Source organism: Ricinus communis, chromosome 2, assembly GCF_019578655.1.
Source record: "Ricinus communis isolate WT05 ecotype wild-type chromosome 2, ASM1957865v1, whole genome shotgun sequence".
Lineage (NCBI taxonomy): Eukaryota > Viridiplantae > Streptophyta > Magnoliopsida > Malpighiales > Euphorbiaceae > Ricinus > Ricinus communis.
Window position 1 is genome coordinate 7,556,785 of NC_063257.1, and position 20,066 is coordinate 7,576,850.

Consider the following 20,066-nt stretch of genomic DNA (forward strand, 5'->3'; position numbering starts at 1 on the left):
GTCCTGGCAGAACACTTTCAATGATTATGAAATGACTCGGTTGAGTATTGCTATTAGATTATACAAACGGTGTTCTGTTAGGAGGCTTAAAGCTTTGTGCTTGCCATTTATTTTTATTTTTTTCTTTTGCATTATGATCTCCGACTGGCTGGGTGTTCAACTCACTGAGTGCTTAATTTTCTTTCTATGTTTTGTATTCATGGGCTGCTCAGGCTATGAAAACTGTAAACATACTGACAAAAGAATGCTCACAATTTTCTATAAAACAAAATTTAGGAGCCACGACGGTGCGATGAATCAATGTTTCATAAGGAGCTCCTAGTCTCATAGATCAATCAATCTCGCAGTGCAGAAATATTTTGAATTTAACCGAGTCAGCAAAGCAGTTAGTCTAAAAAGTTTTCTGATTTTCTTCACCACAGTTTCCTCGGCTGCTATAAAACAAGTTTATCTTATCCACGAAATGGATGGCTCTAAAACCATTGGTCTTCATACAATTTCCTAAAGACTCGGGGACGGAAAAGACAATTCCAGAAGAGCCAACAAACCGAAAGTGGCACCATTCTGATATTCAGAATTTTGGTTACCACCATAATACTAAGCTCAGCAATGGCAGCGACATCTTCTTACATGGCTTCTACAAAATTCTCTATGTTAGGATGGCTTGGAGGAAAAGGAGAACTAGGAAAAAAAAGGGTACTCTGCATTTCAGCTCAACAGCAAGCTGAAGTTCAAGAAACACAAGAAGTCAATGCACAAGAGGAACAAGAACCAAAACAAGAGAACGTGAAGCAACCAACACAACCTAGGCCAGTAGAAAAGCAAGTGAATGTGAAGAGCAAGAACTTGACCAGAGAATATGGAGGTCAGTGGCTCAGCAGTGTCACGCGGCACGTGAGGATCTATGCTGCTTATATTGATCCTGAAACCTGGGAGTTTGATCAAACCCAGATGGATAAGCTTACCCTTCTCCTTGATCCTACAAATGAGTTCTTGTGGACAGATGAAACTTGCTATAAGGTCTACTCTTACTTCCAGGAGCTTGTGGATCATTACGAGGTATTTCTTAAAACCTTTTACTTGCTAGCCTAAAGTTGTAGCTTAAATTCTAGACCAACTTTTTAAATTCTAGACCAACTTTTTACATGAGCAATGATTTCAAAGTTTAACTTATATCAGTTTTCTATTGGTGAATGAAATGTCCTTCCATGAGCTAGTGAAACACGCCCAGATAGAAAACCTGTTTATATGATCCATTTAATGATAATGTTATTTCACCTAGAACCTAGTTTTTGTTTACTTGGTCTTCTTTTGTTGTGAAAAGAGATGCGTGCCTATTGAACTCAACTAATTCATTACGTACTTGTCCCCTCCATCCACTGATTGTCATAAAAGCGATGCTAAAATTTTATGCCGGACAGACCTTGTTTTACATTGCTGAATACTAACACTTCATCTAAAATCAGGGTGCTCCATTGACAGAGTACACGCTTCGACTGATTGGTTCAGACATAGAGCATTATATAAGAAAGCTGCTATATGATGGAGAAATCAAATATAACATGAACGCAAACGTCTTGAACTTCAGCATGGGGAAGCCACGCATTATGTTTAATAACGATGATGAGCTTCAAGATGCACAATGAGCAAGATTCAGATAACATGGCTGACAAAATATAGACAAAGATATGGTTGTGATATGATCTGGTTAGATACAGTTTCTCTAAACGGCCTCTTCCCCAACATTCAAAAAGTTGCATCATGCAGCTTCAGCAACAAAATTTAGCTCTTCTGCGGTGACACCTTTTACACCTGATGCCAATAGTTCAAACACAATCTTGTATCTGCCGGAATATTCCCTAGATTATATTTACGATCATCAGATTCTATGATGTGTATTAGATACAAAATCTCCACATGGCAAAATTTCCAAGCATGATGAGTCCATCCAAGGCTTAAACACCCCATCATGTGCCACATTCTGGATAAAAAGATGCAGCAGTTATGTGGATCAGAAAGTGCACCTAGTGTTGTTTATAATGGAGCAAAATGGATGCACAATTATTAGATATGTGACATGGTCCATACAAAGTATAAAGTCAAGTTCACTAATTTTCTTGATGAGAAGACAACAAGAAATAAGAAAATGAAGTCAGCACAACAGCCTCTATAAGGTCACGACTAGTTACTAAAGTTGACATTCTTGCAAATATTAAAGACCATCCTCTTTCTTATTACAGTGAATTAAAGGATGATCTACGTCTGTTTTATTCAACATATGAAACTATATGCAAAATGGTTCAGTCCTTGTAAATTCCAACATATGAGCTCTAAATGAAATAAGATACTTACTTGTAACCAATAGAAAAATCCCCGCAAGAGATTTAAGACTTTAGGTTTATTACATCCAGCTGATTTGATCTTTCTATCAAGATCTGCAAAAAGTCACAGCAGTCAATTTACAATTAGATTATTATACCATATACAAGTTAAAACATGCAAACAAAGCACAAAGAAAGCACAACTGTATTAGGAAACATTTATGTACTAAATACAGTAGATTGGTGAAAACATTCCTTGTGCATATTTGAATTAATCGGCCTGAAGAAGGTGCAAAGATCTGCATTTCCTAAGCAAGCCAGAAAACAATACTGATAATAACATCACCTTTATGCAAATCAATATATGATTTTCTAATTGTACTTGCTGAACATCGTCTGCTCCGTCCATTACGCAAGTCTCTATCAACTGTCACTGGTGCATGACGGTATACTTCATTCAGCAGTTTATCATACTCCTTTTGGTCATATGGATTTCTAAGGATTTTCATGACCCTCTCCCTAAACCAAGAACAATCATTTCCAGGAAAACCCTTAATCCGCTGGCTGTCCTCTTCCTCCTTGATTGGCAAAATTATGTAAATATTATACAAAGAGAATAGCTTTGACGCAATTCAGCTATCAAAAAATGCAAAAGTAGATAACTGAAAACATGTATAGTTAGAGTTGTAAACATACCAGTACATCACATACTTTTGATCTTGAAGTCACAAAAGGTGTATAACCTTTATCAGCAAATGGATCGGAGTCCATCACAATTACTTCAGAATCAGATGAACTCCCCTCGTCCTCATCATATACCACCTTTGCACCACTTTCAGGTGTAAATACCACATGCTTCCCCTCTTTCTTCAGAGACTTCAGAAAAATTTTGTAGCTATCATCCACAATATCAAATTCCATCTCATGTTTGTAATCATGCTTGCTCCAAACTGCAGCTTCTCGACTACGCCTTGTTCTATTGGGATTTTCTGCTTTAAACCTGTCATGTGATCCATCATCCGTTTCATATTTGATAATTTCAGAAATTCCATCAATCACAGGAACCTCAAGGACATATGATTTTCCTTCTTCCCTCAAGTTTTTCAGAAACATCTTATACTGAAGATCATCCAAATCATCATTGTGATCAGCATCATTGCTGGCAAATCTAGTTTCTACTGACCCTCCAGCAACAGCAGCATTCTCTGTAGACCAAATTCCACGAGTATTATTCTCAGCCGTTTGAGTAAGACCATCAAGATCAACAGAAATGTTGTCTGCAAACCAATCATAGCAAACATCACTATCACCCAATGGTCCTAAAGCAGAGCCATCAAACAACTTCTCATTATCCACATCTAGTTTGTCATCATGCGGTTTAACATTGTTGCTTTCAGGTATTTTATTATTCTGAGGATCCATATCACTTAAAGCATTAACATTATTATTGTTGATATGACCATTTGCACTCTCATTCTCTACCAATTTATCCCCACTATTACCAGTCTCTAGAGATCCATTAACAGCATTGACAGCAGCATCACCAGATGGTCCTAAAGCAGAGCCATCGATAAACTTCTCATTATCCACATCCATTTTATCATCACTAGAATTAAAAATGTTGCTTTTAGGGGCTTTCCTAGACTGAGGCTCCATATCACCTAAAGCATTGGAATTACTATTATTGTCGATATCATTTGCAGACGTGTTCTCTACCAGTTCATCCCCACTAGAAACAATCTTTACAGATCCATTAGCAGTATTGACATCACTATGATTATTGAAAAAACTATTTCTATCAACGCCACAATGAACAAATGGTTTTAAAGCAAGAAACTTCTCATAATCAGAATCCACAAATTGTTCTTTGTTTTCATCAATGTCATGTTCATGGATTGCCTCATACTGAGGATCTGCATTATCAGAAGCATCATTATTGCGAGCATTATCAGAAGCATCATTTTTATGAGCATTATCATTCACCGTCACATTCTCTACCACCCTATCACCTCCAGTGTCACCAGTATCCGCAGACACACATTTGCCAACATTCCTAGCTAATAATGCTTCTAAAACAAACCATTTCTCATAACTGGCATCCACATGATCCCCTTCCTTGTTAATATCAATTCTGACATTCTTACTTCCATACTGATGATCCGTATCATCAATAGCATCATTGTGATGAGTATCATCATTCACCACTAGAGCCAAATCACCTCCAGTGTCACCACCATTATCGACATTCCTATGGTCAACAGCATCAATATCATCAATTGCTTCTAAATCTATGCTATCCAAATACGTTCTGTAATCAGAATCCACATCAGTATCAACAACGTCGACATCAATCTTAACAGGGTTACTTTCCGGGATTCCAGTAGGAGCCTCATCACAATTAGCTTCACTTTTATTAAACCTATTTTTACCACAAGAATTAAGGTTGAAATCTTGATTAGCAATGCACCTTCTCTTCCATCTCCTAGCCAACCTCACATCATACACAAAGTCATTCGCTTCATCTTCATCATAAACTCGACCTGAACTACGGGAATTTCTCCTCTTGCCTCCCATTCTATCCAACCTTAGAGAAAAGAGACACAAACTCTATATCAGTTCACATCTTCTTTTCAGTCACAAACACGCAAATAACAAACTATTGCGTGTGGTTTGTGACTGAATAATTAAGAGAAAAAGAAACAAACTTTGGAATTCAAAAAGCAGCAACCAAACACACACAATAAAAGTAAAAATAAAAAAAGAAAGAAACAGCAATCCTCTACAAACTAATACTACCCAGAAAAACTACATTAACAAGAAACAGACGTTTGCATGTAGAAAAAGGAAAAGCAGAAACAAACAGGAGGGAAAAGGAAAAAAAAAAAGGTTACTGTTCCTGCAGTGTACTCTACAAAAATCAAAGATTGAAGAAACAGAGTGTACTCACCTAATAATTGGAGAATTTAACTGAAAAGAAAAAAGAAAAAAAAAAAAGAAAAAGGAACCCTTAAAATATTTTTAACCCTTCAATTAAAAAATCAAGTCTGAGTAATAGAACATATCAGGAAAAAGAGAATTGAAAGCAAAGTTAAAGTTCTTTGCTTGTTTGGCTCTTTGGGTCTTCGAGACTCTGACTGACACTAAACACAGCAGCACGTTGAAAATTAGCACTTAGCAATTAGCAATTGCTAATTAATATGCATTAAATATAGGCATAAAAACGCTGTCGCTCTGTATCGAGTCAGTCTTCGTGACCGGTTAATGGTCGATCATGTCATGCGTTGGGCTCGGCTAATGTTTTCTTACAACGAATATTTAATAATGAATTTTTCACTTAATATTGTTGAATAAATAATAGTCTAACAGACTTAAATTACCTTTTGAATTGGAAAAAAAAGAAGTAATTAAGACTTTTCCATTAAAAATTCTCTACTTGAAAAGGGAACTTATTAATCACCCAAAATTCTTTTAAAAATGTCTTCAGATGATATTTTGAAAGATAATTGAAGAAAGTATAAAAAGAATATATATATATATATATATAAAATGCTAAAATGTATACAATTTAAATTTCTTTAAACAAATAACAATATGTCTTTTACACCATTACCAATTTTCAGTGTATGCTAAAATGCTATTGATCGAATATAATTGTTGTAAAATCAATTTTATTGGAGAACTAGAAAGACGAATATAATACTGTTAGTTCGTCCAAAAAAAATGTATTAAATTTAAATTAAATCAAAAAAGAATTTATATAATTTTTTGCTTTTATCACGTGACCTAGGCAATCGACGATATTGCTATAAGATGAAAAACCCAAATTTGTGGTGAGTGATATAAAACTAGTATCAAATCCTATCATGGTTAAGTTGACGGTTTTAACAACCCGTAGTCTATTAACACGTGTTCAGCAGTTCATGTTCATGGCGGCACCCTTATGCCTTGATCTTATTTCCAAAACCCTTTATCGTATGAGCTTTCCTTTATCAGGTTCTGTCTTGGAATGAAAATTCCTCTATTTTCCGTTTGGGTCTGGCCAAACATAAAAACTATCAGGATAGAACTTCTAGGATTTCATGAGACTTAATCTGGTTATTAGAAGGTATAATAGAGTAGTTTTTACTTCGATCAGAGCCGAAAATGACATAGAAAAATCATACTTTTACACAAGATCATACGAAAACAAGCCTGTGTGATAACAAGGAAGCGTCAAAATGTATGTGCACGAATATTCTATGCTAAATTAGAGCAACATAACTTAATTAGCACTACTGTTTCAAACAGAATCTGAGCACATCAAGCCCTAATAATGACATCTTAGTCTACACTACAAGACTTCATTAATTGAAGAGTAAGTAGAAGAATTACCACCCGAGATTCAGATATTGGCTCAATAGGCAAGAAAGGCAAAAAAAAAAACCAATTTATTGGATAACCAGTCATTCACTATAATAATTCATCATCATCTACGCAGAAGATGCTAAAGAATTTGAACTAACCATGCCAGGGGAAAATAATGTGATTTCAAAGACCATTCTCATTAGTCAAAACCGTGCTCAATCTTAGACATGTATCTCTTAGAAGGTTTAACTTAAAAAGAGTAAAACATCAAAGCAATGCTTAGAAAATTTCTGTGCAACTTGAGACAAAACATCAAACACAATAAATTCAAGGCTTAAGCTCGAGCAGCAACACCAGCCCCAGCAGGACGAGTTCCTTGACCAGGCTGACCAGGCTGTCCAGGTTTTGGCAGGTCATCCTACGATTAAGAACCATAAAGCCGATCAATAAAATCATGACAAATTAAGATATATACAACACAAACCAAAGTAAGGGATACACTATTCACGGACCCCCAAATACCAACAAGAACAACTACTGCAAATTAATTTCTATATTTCCCAAGAACATCAAACCCAATAAAAGGAGCAGAAAGTCAAGGTAGTACATATGAATATAATCTGAAGATCAAAAACAACAATTCCACATTTATCTCTATCTTTGTCAAGATATGAAATCCAAAATAAAGGCAACGACTTATAATCTAAAGTTGAGCTTGCATATCTGACATAGCACTAGACATTAGACAACCATGCGGTTCAGCTACACACTAAAGGCAGGAAAAGAAAAAAAAAAAGACAAAAGGAAAGACGGAAACACACAGGGACAAATAAAAACAAGCTTTCAACTTTCAGAACATTAAACTTTAAAAGGCAGTTGGAATATATTTTTGAAAAATTAAGTGGCAGTAAATGTATATCCTGTTCACGTATTAGTTAGGTTGAAAAGAGCCTAATGTTCAGGTTAAATCACTTTTCAATTATGAGATACTAATTGAGAATGGAGAACATGGCCAGGCAATTAGAATACGACCAAAAAACCAGAACCCAAAATCCCCTGAAACTGTAATTTCATAGGAAACTGGTAATCGGATTAAAACAAAAAAATAAGAAGACAAAAGAAAAGAAATGAAATTACCCTGCGCCTCAGGAACCTCTTTGGGGGCTCACGGTTCCTACGTTCAGAGCGAGAGCGAACCCTGACAACTCTAGAGTGAATAGCACATGAAACACAGTACTGCATCTTCACATAGAGCTTTGGAAGAACATATCCTAAAATTGAAAACACAAAACCATCCAAATCAAACCATAAATATTCAATCCACACAGAAAAAGGACAAAAATCAATTAGATACATACCATCATAAACACATGAATCCTGAACATCTCTAACAGCAGCTTGTTCAACAATGTTTCTCACAAGAAATCTCTTAATAGCTTTGTCCTATCATTAATATTCACCAAATAATACACAAAATCACAAATTAGGGCCTGCAAACGAAATACATAACATGAAATACGTGAACGAGATTTGATACCTTAGGGCAGCATTTTCCGCAGTTTGAGCAGCGAATGAACTTCACGTGTCCACGTCCGTGCTTGTTCCGGCCGCCGTTTCTGCGCTTGAATGTCTGCAAATTGAAAACGGTAAAAGAGATTAGAACATTGTTTAGGGTTTAAATGTTTTGTGAGATTGAAATTGAACGTAGAAGATGAGATTAAAGAGATCAATTAAGAGGTCTCACCATTGTTAACAGTGTTAAGTGTTGCGAAGCTATCAAGAGCTCGACGGGCTGCTGCTGCTAGAGTTTTACGGACAATTACAATGGTTTAGGAGATTTTTATAGTGAAGGGTCAGGCTAGTATTCTTTTACAATTAGAGTCTTTTGTTTCTTTGTATTTGTAGTTATGTCCATTATTTTTATATATCTTTATTTTTGATAGAGAATAAGGTTATTTTGTCAATTACAACCTTCGATTTGCCCAGATATACTGGATTAAATTAGTAAATATGTGCATAAAGTTAAATTGTATACTAATTTTCTTAAAAATTTATACTAGTATATTTTAAGTTTTCCTCTAGTATATTAATTTCAATTAAAAATCACAAAACAATTAAATATTTGACAATTTACAAACACAATTATTATTTTTTACTGAATTCCTCTGCAATAGTACAATCATATATACATTATCTTTTAGATTAGACACGTAAATTAGACAAAATAGGATCTAAATTAATTGGCCCTAAATTTCCATGCCTCGCCCCACACACACTCACTTGGAAGGGTAAGCACCTGTTTAAATTATATCAATATTATATTCATTTATTTATTTATTTACTGAAGAAAAACTAAAATATGTTAGAACAAGCACCAATCGTCACCTTTCTCGTTATTATATTTCGAGCAATGCATCTTACCCAAGTTTAAATTTATTTAAAGAATATTTAAATCGTTTATTGGGGCAATTTAACGTATTTCTTTTATTAGATGTGATTAATCTGATTTTACTGTCTAAAAAATAATCAAATATAAATCTTAGTGTGAAAATTTTATTTACCCCAGAAAATATTTTAGTGATAATATTAAGATTTTAATTTAAATAAATATTTAGAATGAACAAATTACTGAAATTCTCAAAGGTTTATATATATATATATATATATATATATATATATATATATATATATATATATATATATATATTTGTTCTTGAATTAAAATAAATGCTGAGATTATTCGGAATTTTAATTGGTAATATATTGTGGAAACATAATTTGATGCAAAAACTATTTAAAGCAATTTTTTTTTTCTTATAAACACACTTTACACATAACTTTTTATATTATTTATACTCGTTAAAATAATTTCATAATATATGTATGTAATATTAAATAAAAATATTATTGTAAGAAAAAAATTTATAAATAAATAAAGTTTACATTAAGTTTTTTTCTCTCTTTTATAATAGTTATTCCTTATTCTAAAAAATACTGTAAATAGATTAAGTTTTAATAGCTTATCATAAATTTACTTTTAAACGGCGAATGATTTATTTTCTAATCTTATTCTAAAAGATAAATATATTTTAAATTTATTTTCTGATTTTATGTTTTTTTGAAAATTGTTGAGGTTTAAATAGTCTCACTTTAATACTATTTTTAATTGAAAAATAATTCATTATTCTAAAAGTTAATTTTTTTTAATGAGATTGCATTAGTATCATATTTTTAATATTAATCTATAAAATTTTAATTAATATATGACCAAAATAGTTTCGATTTATAAGAGATTATACATCCTTAACAGACATAGATTATTCTTTTCTAAAGAAAAGTCTTAATTTACGTTTCAAACGCGGATGATTATCTTAGACGATTCTCAATATATCATAACATTCTCTTTTTTGAAAATCCGCAAAGAGTAACGGGTTTAGTTCTGCTTATAACCTTGCTTACTTCGGGGCTAAGCCGAGTAGAAGACGAAGCAACTAGTTCAACAGAAAGCGGGTAAGCAGATCGTGTTGGGGGATTGGCTAGCTTGAGGAGATTCTACAATGTAGGTAAGCATATGCTTTATTCAGTTTAGAGGTTGCCTGAAGAAAATGAAAGAGTAGGAATTAATTTATGAAAGAAGAATAATGGTTGGCTTATAAGGTGAGATCAAATGTTATAAAGATGAAATAAACAGAACAAAAAATAAGGACAAATTCCCAACAACGTTGCTGTTGAGAAATAACAGCTTAACCAAAAATCACAGCCTTTGTCTTCCTTTAGAAGCCAAATTAAACAAGTATCTGATTAGAAAGTTAAAGAGAAATTGTGCCTTTGTTAGTATTGGAAAGTCTAGTTGGTTCTTGAAAATGAAATTCAATATTCCACCAAACGACATGTCTTTTTCTATAATTGCAATGGAATACATCCCCCTGTAAGTAAAAAATGTGATTCTATTTTACACCATTTTAATCCTCAAATTGATGGCTTTTATTTCACCAATTGTTTTTATTAAATATATATTTTTAAAAGTTACTTTTCAATTTAATTATTTAGAAACAGTTTTTTTTTTTATAAATAATTCCTTTTAAAAATGCAGTTTAAGAAAAAGCATTCCCAAATAGATTCAGACATTATTAAAACAAATATTTAATTATAAAATGATTATGAATGTAATTCTTCTCTTATTATCTATTTATATATTATTTATTTTCTTTTATTATTTATATTTTTCTTCACGAATCTCAACCTAACTTTCACTCTAAATACCCTTTATTCTTACTAATAAAGTTACAAAGGAAAAAGCAAACTAAAAGATAAAAAGAATTAGCAGTGTGTGTGGGTTGATTTAAGAGGCTACACTAAAAATAATAATAAGAAGTAATGATAAAAAGTATTTAAAAAAATGAACAAGGGATTAAAAAAAGAATTATTTGATATTTATCCTAATTATAGTAAGGATAAGTAGATATATTAAAATATATTACTATATATATTGATTTCCATTTATAATTTTGTGAAATAAACATATAATAAAAAGAGAAAAAAAGGACAATAATGAAAAAGATATGGGAATAAATTTAATTTTGAGTTTAATATATAGAAACAATTAGGAAAAGGAAAACCACACGCACAGTCTAATAGACAGGTGTAGATAGATAGATAGACACTGACAGCAGACAAAGTTGACAAGTAGGTTCCACAAAACAATAGAACTAACGTTTGGTAACAGGTAGTTCCGGTAGACAGTCAACATTGATTCTAAAACTAAAAACTAAAAAAGAAAAAAGAAAAGAAATCAAAGATCCAAAGCATCAGCCTTTTTTCACGTAACTCAAACTCTCTTCTCTTGATAAACATCAAAATCCAATTTCTATAATATAAACAACGCTGCAGTTTCTTTAAACCCAGTTATTATTATTGTTATCATCATGGATTCAGCTACGGAATCTCTGTCAAAGCTGAATATCGGTGGAGATTTTGCTTCTTCTCTGCCCAGTTTACATAAGAATCTTCACCTTCTATCTCCGGACCAGGTTTTCTTTTTTTCTTTTCCTGATTGTGTTTTACACATGAATGTGTCTTGTTTTTGTATGTTACAAGAAGGTTTTATTTGTTATTAGAATTATTGTTGATGACTTGGCAGATTAAGCTGGCGAAGATGTTAGTGGAGATGGGACAGACTCATCTGTTTCAGCATTGGTCTGAGCCTGGTGTTGATGATGAGGAAAAGGAAGCTCTTTTTCATCAGGTATTCTTATGTATATATTTTCTTAATTTTGTTTCTTCTTGTTTTTGATGTTCTTTTCAAGATTTTGTGTTACTATATGGCATTTTTTTTCTTTTTATAAAGAATTTTTAGCCTGGGTGTGGATCTGTTGAAAAAGAAAATTGAGGTTGCTTAACGATTGAAGGAGTGGTTTCTGGTGACAAAGACTTAATTCTACGGCTTGGTGTTGATTTACTAGGAAGCTATTTAGCAATACAACATGTTACAGGATTTTCATTATATCTCCAGTTTTCGTTCAACCAAAGTTAACATGAGCTGAAGACGAGTTTTTGTTTATTCTTCTTCTTTTTTATTTTTTTTCCTCCAATAAGAGTGAAGTTCAAGAGGGACATAGACTTTGTTTCTTGGTTGCTTGGTTTCTTTTTTTGTTTGGGTGGGGTTTTGGTACAATCTTACACAATTCAAATTATATATACTACTTCATTAGATTAGTGACCTAATTTTCTTCTAAGTGGCTTTATATCCTTTTTTTCATTGTATTTAGATTGTAGTAAGAAGAATTTGCTTCATTGGTTCCCAACTTTTCGTACTTAGGATGTGCATCTACCAGTTGTTTTAAGGCCTGATATATGCCAAACTACATGGCAATTTCATCTCTTCTTTTTAATGTATTTTTACTTTCTAGTAACCTTCATTTCATGTGATTGTTCCATCTAGGTGTCTCGACTCGACTCAAGCTATCCTGGAGGTTTGGCATCATATATCAAAATAGCGAGAGAACTCTTAGCTGATTCCAAAGCAGGGAAAAACCCTTTTGAGGGCTTCACACCTTCTGTAAGTATATGTAGCATTTCATGATTGAAACTTAGAAATTTTTCTTTCATATGACAATTGACGATGCAGGAGAATTAGAAGTTTTGTTTGATTTCATGCAGGGGTACTGTCTACATATAATATAGCTCTTGAATCTTGATGATGGTAAAATTATACATGATCTGACTTGTAAAACTTTGTTGATTACTTTTTGCTTGATGATGGACATGTTCTTGACGAGTTTCTTTTAGATTTGCTTATTAATTCAAGTGTTAAAGTCGAAATTTGTTTATGTAACTAGTCCCTCGAATGATGAAAACTTGAAGTTCTTAGAACACGTTTAGCAATATTATCTCTTCAAACTTAATTCAAAACAACTGGAGAAAAGAAAAAAGAAGAAAAGAAAATTGGTTGACTCGCTGTAGTTTTTCAGGTTCCAACAGGAGAAAACCTGACGTTTGCTGATGAAAACTTTGTCAAATTCGAGGAGGTGGGAGTTAGGGAAGCCCAGAATGCAGCATTTGTTCTCGTTGCAGGCGGGCTTGGGGAACGTCTTGGATACAATGGAATAAAGGTTGGGTTTATTCATTTGTGCTGACAGATTTTCGAGTATTCTACTATCATTAAGCTTCATCCGATCATTTTTCTCATTCGCTCTGTTCAGGATTAGTTCTCAATTGAAGCATAGGCAGCCTTCTTCCTCTTATGTTAGCCTTGAATCATAATATCTTTTCCTTCTCTCTTCTATTGTTTTCAATTCAAACTAGTCATATTCTTTGGCCATGACCAATAAATCCTATTTGATAGGGTCAATGGCCAACGCAAATAAACATTAATCCCAATCTAGTTGGGGTGGGATGAATGAATTGTTATTCTCCATTTCACTTGGTTTAGTGCTTTGTTTATAGAAAGGTCTACTGCCACATTATCCCTTGTTAACCACTGTTCATGCCACTGCATCTACTGGTTTACATTAAATGAGCCTTGACCATCTAAGCTTCCAGTTGCTTATCTTATCTGTAATGGGTGCTATTTCCAACTTTTTACATGTGCACTCACCTGGCAATCCACACTTATACTTACCTTGCTAATGGCAGTGCATATATCATGTTTCATTTCTATTTGTCTTGAAACTGCTACACTGCAAGCTGTCCCTCCATTATGCCAAATTAACCTCATGTAATATCTTTAGTGTTAAAATCAGGCCATCAGCAAACATGCATCAAGCCGTATCCTCTTGGTTATGCTTCGCAATTACTTATACTACAACAAGAAAAAGTGTTCAAGGTTGATGCTTGGCATAAGCCAAGGATGAGAAATTCTTTTGCATCACCCTTTTTGTCCATGGGATAGTTATTGCACAGATTTGCCCTTACTAAAAGTATGCCCATCTCTTGAATAGATTATAGTCTAGCATCTTAGAGAAAATGGACATTGAATACTTGGTAGGCTCTTTTACCTCTATGTACCAACATTGATAATGATTATTCGACACATATGCAGGTGGCTCTTCCAATGGAAACCACAACAGGGACTTGTTTCTTGCAGCATTACATCGAGTCCATTCTGGCTCTTCAAGAAGCTAGCTATAGATTGACACAAGGTATGCTGCCCACAGCTCATTATTACATTGTATTTATTGGCATTTGTGGCGGGTTATTGCCATAAATACATTACAAGAATTTCATGGTAGGGCGGGTAAAGTTGTAGCATGGAGGAAAAAGGAAAAAGAAACTAAAACTGAAGTTCTTATTATTACATCCTGAATATGAAAAGAAAATTTCTAATGAGCAGTACAAAATAAGATGTAAGTGGAAGTAAGGAGTTCTCTCAAAAATCTCTTACACCTATGAGAAGCCCTTAATTAATATGAAACTTTCTGCAGTAATTGCAGCTAATCAGCCAGCCATTTGGGAGAGGTTCCTCACTGAGGAGGCATACCATCTTGATCTCATAGCTTGCATTCTAAATCCCAATTTTCTTAACCAAGGACATCTTTTACATTTTCAATGGACCTTGTTGCTTTTATGAATATAGGCAAATGTCAAAGGGATATTCCTTTCGTTATCATGACGTCAGATGATACACATGCTCGTACATTAGAGCTTTTAGAATCAAATTCTTATTTTGGAATGAAACCATCACAAGTGAAACTTCTTAAGCAGGTATGAAAATAATTATCTATGTATTCTTGGAAAGCTTTGGGGGATTTGTATAATAGCTGCACTAAAGTGTTAACTTTCCCATTTAAAACAGGAAAAAGTTGCATGCTTAGAAGATAATGATGCCAGGCTTGCTCTAGATCCACAGAACATATACAGGATTCAGGTAGGTATAGTTAATATTACCTTATACACTAAATGTTTTTTTGCAGCATATGTGCACTCTTAACCTTTTGTCTCTGATTACAGACAAAACCTCATGGCCATGGTGATGTGCATTCACTTCTTTATTCTAGTGGCCTTCTTAGTACATGGTATGCCTCATTGCTTATCTAATTTGTCAAAGTTATTCAGGTGTACACAAGTTCAAATTATCTTTTATTTTCAGTTTTTAGAAAATTGTTGAGATTTTCATTATTTGAAAGAATCTATGTGTTCAATTTTGCACTCAGCCTTTGGGATATTGCTAGGAGTAGAATCACTTATAACCTGTAATATGCTATATGCAAGTGATTTTAAAGCCTTATGTCTCTTTTAATTTCTCTTCTTATCTAAATAATCAATTCATTGGATCTAATATAGATTAATGGCACTGAATGCACCTTTGTGCTTTTCTCCACATCTACATATGAATACGAGTTATTATGATAATGGTATTTCATATTTTGCTTTTACACGATCTTTGGTTGAGCAATCTAGTGTCCTGATCACAGTTGTCTTCACATTACTTCTCAGGCATGATGCTGGTTTAAGGTGGGTTCTATTTTTCCAAGATACAAATGGACTTCTCTTCAAGGTTTGATTGGTTAAATTCTTCATGGTTTTATGCACATGTTCAGGAGTAAATTAATTATTAGCAGAGATTTGTTTGGCTGTAAAAGTCAATAGTTTATATTCCCACTTCTACTTCTGTAGGCAATTCCAGCTTCATTGGGTGTCAGTGCCACCAAACAATACCATGTTAATTCTCTCGCAGTTCCTCGCAAAGCTAAAGAAGCTATTGGAGGAATCACTAAGCTTACTCATACTGATGGTATTGTATTCTTTTGCTCAATGTGGAATGGAGATTCTATGATATTCTTTTTTTGCCACTTGAAACAGAAATTTTTTATCATGGTTGTTTTTATATGAATAGTTATTCCCAATAGGATTTTGGCCCCCAACATATGGGAGATTTTCTGCTAGATGATTGGTTCTTCCTCTTTTAGACTGGGGTTGGGTGGAAGGGAATTGCTTAGTTGAATAGTCAATGTTTTGGGCTTGACTTAATAACTTATTTATTCTGCTGTAGCACTTTGCTATTTATTGTTTATCTGCATGCTATCTAATTATCAAAGGTGATGCTTCTTGTTGTTATGCAATATGTATAAATCTCATGTTAGATGCATTCTAAAGGCTTGCTCAATTATCTCTTGAAATTGTTTATAGCTTCTCGGTGCTATTTTTGTTAACCTTTAACCTTTCTATATGCATGCCCATGAACATCCATTCATATGCAAGCAGTGACTCCTACATATGCTTTTGTGTTCACTTATTCTATTATTCACATTGCCTGTAAAATTGATTTTCAGGGCGGTCTATGGTGATTAACGTGGAATACAATCAGCTTGATCCTCTGCTTAGAGCAACTGGGAATCCTGATGGAGATGTCAATTGCGATACAGGCTATTCTCCTTTTCCGGGAAATATAAACCAAGTCCGTTCTAAAAAATGTGTTTTTACTCATTCCATTTGCAAAAGACATGTAGTAAGAGGAGCAATTTCCTCTAATTAGTCTTCCTATTTTCTGGTAATGTTTTTATATGTGAGGTCATGATGTCAGACATTCTGCTACAGGTCAGCTGATCTCTCATTGGCTGAGGTGTGATGCGGAGATTAGCTGGCACATTAGATTCTCTCATTTTTCCCCCACTCCCCCTTCTGACTTGGTTGGAAGTTACTACTCTAGTTGTTCATTAGTCCCTCAAGCTGATTGTTGATGTTGATAAATGAAATTCTTAAGATCAACTATAGGTGTAGGATAGTTATAGACAGTAAATGAGATATCTCATATTAAGATGTCATCTCTTTCTCAAAAGAAACATGTACTTTGGTTTGTTATGATGTATATAAAGAATCAATGAAATTGATATGCTGTTGGAGTGAGTTAATTTTGTGATTGTAGTGTATATTGTAAATTTTTTAATTGTTCCATGTTCAGTCTTTTACCAAGTCTTAATTCTTTTGCAGTTGATTTTGGAACTTGGTCCTTATATTGAGGAGCTCAAGAAAACTGGAGGTGCTATTAAAGAGTTTGTTAACCCGAAGTAATCCTTCTTTCTGCTACTTGCTACTTTGATTATTTATTTGTACTAAATACAGATCTTTAGAAGATTTTCTTCCTTAACATACTACATATGGATAGTTCAGTTGCTTGATAATAATTGATGGATATTCTAGGTGATTTTTTTTTTTGCTGCAGATACAAAGATGCCACCAAAACTTCATTTAAATCTTCAACTCGACTTGAATGCATGATGCAGGATTATCCAAAAACGTTGCCCCCCACAGCAAGGGTTGGATTTACGGTAAGTATATAAGCTCATACTGAACACTGTTGTCCTGGGTATTGAAGTGTTCATGTCTCTAGATTGAGTCAGGGGATCTTTCACCATGTTGTGATAGAACCTTTATGGTGCTGTCATTACTGTTCTAACTTCTACTCATTGTCTACCCAATTTTTATCTGTGCGCTTAGGTCATGGATACATGGCTAGCTTATGCACCTGTGAAGAATAATCCAGAGGATGCTGCTAAGGTAATGCCTTCTTGGTGACCATAAATTGCTTTTTGGTTAATTTTGTAAGATTTGGTATTGACGAGGACTCAAAATGTATAAAATCTAGCAGCCTGGATATGGTTGGTCTGCAAAGTCTGTTTAGGAATAGGAATATAAACAATTATTTTTTTTCAATTGTTTTACCATATTGTTGTTTTGCCTCCAATAATTTGTAATTATGGCCCCTTTTCTTTGGGGCTGTGACATTGATGCATTTCACTTTCCTTTCGAAGTGGGTGAAAATTGATGATGAAGGGTTAACTTGGATTCTGCAGCATCTCTTTTTTTAAATTCAAAATTTCAAGGTGTTCACATTTGAATATATATCCTTCCATTAAATGGAAACTTTTCTAACTCTTGAATATAGATCGGCAGCTTTGATTTCTTATTTTTTATTTGATTCAATTTATTGAAGGTACCTAAAGGAAATCCATATCATAGTGCAACTTCTGGAGAAATGGCCATCTACTGTGCAAACAGCCTCATTCTCAGAAAGGTAGCTTTGGTATTTGTGGTGTAACTTTCAAGTTTTGGAACCTCCTTCTCTATCTCTCAATTTATTTTTCTCTCTTTATGCTGTCTCACTCTCAGCTTTTCTTCTCTAGGTTGGTGTCCAAGTGGATGAGCCAGTTCAACAGGTATTCAACGGGCAAGAGGTGGAAGTCTGGCCTCGGATCACCTGGAAGCCAAAATGGGGATTGACATTTTCAGATGTCAAAAGTAAAGTTAGTGGAAGTTGCTCAGTCTCTCAAAGGTCTACAATGGCCATCAAGGGTCGTAATATTTTTGTTGAAGATCTGTCCTTGGATGGAGCTGTTGTGATTGAATCTGTCGATGAGGCCGAGGTATGTTTAGTGACATGTTCACGGTGAAATATGATAACCCTCACATTTTTCTTTTTCCTTTTCTTTTAAATAAATAGATCTTGTTTTTATGTCCTCTCTTCTTTTTCGAGTTTGAAATTTTGATATTTTTCCACTAAGTTGACCTGGATTTTCTTGTTACTTTCTTTTTGTTATCAAAAGGGACTGACAGACATTGGTTAATTTGTTAAAAATTTTAAATTCTACATTTTCTGCAATCGAAACACACAATCAGGGAAAATCACTTGGCTGATTGTCTGTTCTACTTCATTTTCAAAATATCATTTAGCTGATACAGATTTCACTCTGTATGTTAGTTCCATATTTTGATAATGCTAGAACTGTTTTTCCTATGAAGTTCATAACTTTTACATTTCCCATTACGAATCCTTTTAACAGGTAAAAGTTGGAGGTGCAGTGCAGAACAAGGGCTGGATCCTTGAAAATGTCGACTACAAAGATACTTCAGTACCTGAGGAGATAAGGACCAGGGGCTTCAGAATCAAAAAAATTGAGCAGCTCGAGAAACATTATTGTGAGCCTGGCCAGTTCGATCCGAAGGCTTGAAGGTGAACTTACACAAGAGAACACAAGCTCTTTCCAGTTAATTTAGATGCTGATACAATGTCAAACCATAAATAACATCTCCTTCTGTGGCCTTGTAATTTACCCTGGGAGATGGTTGTTAATGGATAAAATGAGGTCATATGAGCCGCTGTCAGGTGAAAATTTAGTCTGTTTCACTATTTCCTTCAATTATTCATTTATTTTTTTAAGAGGGGAGGCGTCAATCTCCTTGATCATTTTTCTTCTCTTTTAAGAGAAGGACCGAAAATTCCTGACATACTTTACATAAAAAATTTTCCTGTAGTAAATAAGAGAGTAATTTGATGAACATATCTCTAGCTGGCAAAAGAACATAATAAAGCTAGTGAATCTTTTCTTTTTTGTATTTCAGTTGTCCATAAGTTCCATTGCCAAAGGAATTGTGCAATTATGGTTATGAAACTTGTGCTGTTACCTTTTCTGTTTCATGGGTCATCTTTCTACACTCAGAATTATGATGCAACAGAAGAAGAAAGGTGTTTTAGGCATTAGTTCTTGTGGGTTTATTTAGAGTCCTAGTGTTTGTCGTATTGGTAATTGGAAATTGTTCTTCGTTAACTTAACCACCAGAAGCAGAGCAGTAAGACATTTGTAACGGTTTTTTTAGCATATTTTAGGGTCGAAAGAAATGAGGTTCAGTTGAAACTAAATTAAATATTATATAAGGTAAAATAAAAATTAATAATTTTTGTCAACCAAACTGCAGGTACATTAAATTACGTTAAATTCAATGGATTTTATTAAAACTATAATCAAGTTAGTAAACATTGATTGTAATATATTTTTAAAGGTAGTTAAAGCAAACTTTAAATTTAAGATATACTGAGAGTTGACAAAATTTATTTGATGATATAAATTGTAAGGCCCATAAAAAAATAAAAATAAATAAATAAATAAATAATATAACACCCCCTCT

The 20,066-nt window shown here is 33.7% G+C and overlaps 4 protein-coding genes across 4 annotated transcripts; 2 read left to right on the plus strand and 2 right to left on the minus strand.

Annotated features, from left to right (window-relative positions):
* Positions 1 to 103: 103 nt before the first annotated feature.
* LOC8270972 (NAD(P)H-quinone oxidoreductase subunit M, chloroplastic) lies at positions 104 to 1,892 on the plus strand. Its single transcript, XM_002520256.4, has 2 exons — positions 104 to 1,059; positions 1,467 to 1,892. Exons 1-2 carry the CDS (start codon positions 610 to 612, stop codon positions 1,644 to 1,646), a joined length of 630 nt encoding a protein of 209 aa, XP_002520302.1. The 5' UTR covers positions 104 to 609; the 3' UTR covers positions 1,647 to 1,892.
* Positions 1,578 to 5,619, minus strand: LOC8270971. Its single transcript, XM_015719930.3, has 5 exons — positions 5,269 to 5,619; positions 3,018 to 4,905; positions 2,668 to 2,899; positions 2,353 to 2,435; positions 1,578 to 1,981 (listed from the first exon to the last, which is right to left on the minus strand). Exons 2-5 carry the CDS (start codon positions 4,893 to 4,895, stop codon positions 1,880 to 1,882), a joined length of 2,295 nt encoding a protein of 764 aa, XP_015575416.1. The 5' UTR covers positions 4,896 to 4,905; positions 5,269 to 5,619; the 3' UTR covers positions 1,578 to 1,879.
* Positions 5,620 to 6,843: 1,224 nt separating this feature from the next.
* Positions 6,844 to 8,542, minus strand: LOC8270970 (40S ribosomal protein S26-2). The gene is made up of 5 exons (XM_002520254.4): positions 8,410 to 8,542; positions 8,203 to 8,295; positions 8,024 to 8,108; positions 7,803 to 7,936; positions 6,844 to 7,083 (listed from the first exon to the last, which is right to left on the minus strand). Exons 1-5 carry the CDS (start codon positions 8,410 to 8,412, stop codon positions 7,000 to 7,002), a joined length of 399 nt encoding a protein of 132 aa, XP_002520300.1. The 5' UTR covers positions 8,413 to 8,542; the 3' UTR covers positions 6,844 to 6,999.
* A 2,860-nt stretch (positions 8,543 to 11,402) lies between these two features.
* LOC8270969 (UDP-sugar pyrophosphorylase) lies at positions 11,403 to 19,496 on the plus strand. Its single transcript, XM_002520253.3, has 17 exons — positions 11,403 to 11,695; positions 11,806 to 11,910; positions 12,607 to 12,723; positions 13,136 to 13,276; positions 14,206 to 14,305; positions 14,740 to 14,867; positions 14,959 to 15,030; positions 15,114 to 15,178; positions 15,600 to 15,660; positions 15,780 to 15,897; positions 16,436 to 16,560; positions 17,094 to 17,170; positions 17,326 to 17,431; positions 17,601 to 17,660; positions 18,097 to 18,177; positions 18,287 to 18,526; positions 18,944 to 19,496. Exons 1-17 carry the CDS (start codon positions 11,591 to 11,593, stop codon positions 19,109 to 19,111), a joined length of 1,869 nt encoding a protein of 622 aa, XP_002520299.1. The 5' UTR covers positions 11,403 to 11,590; the 3' UTR covers positions 19,112 to 19,496.
* Positions 19,497 to 20,066: the final 570 nt, after the last annotated feature.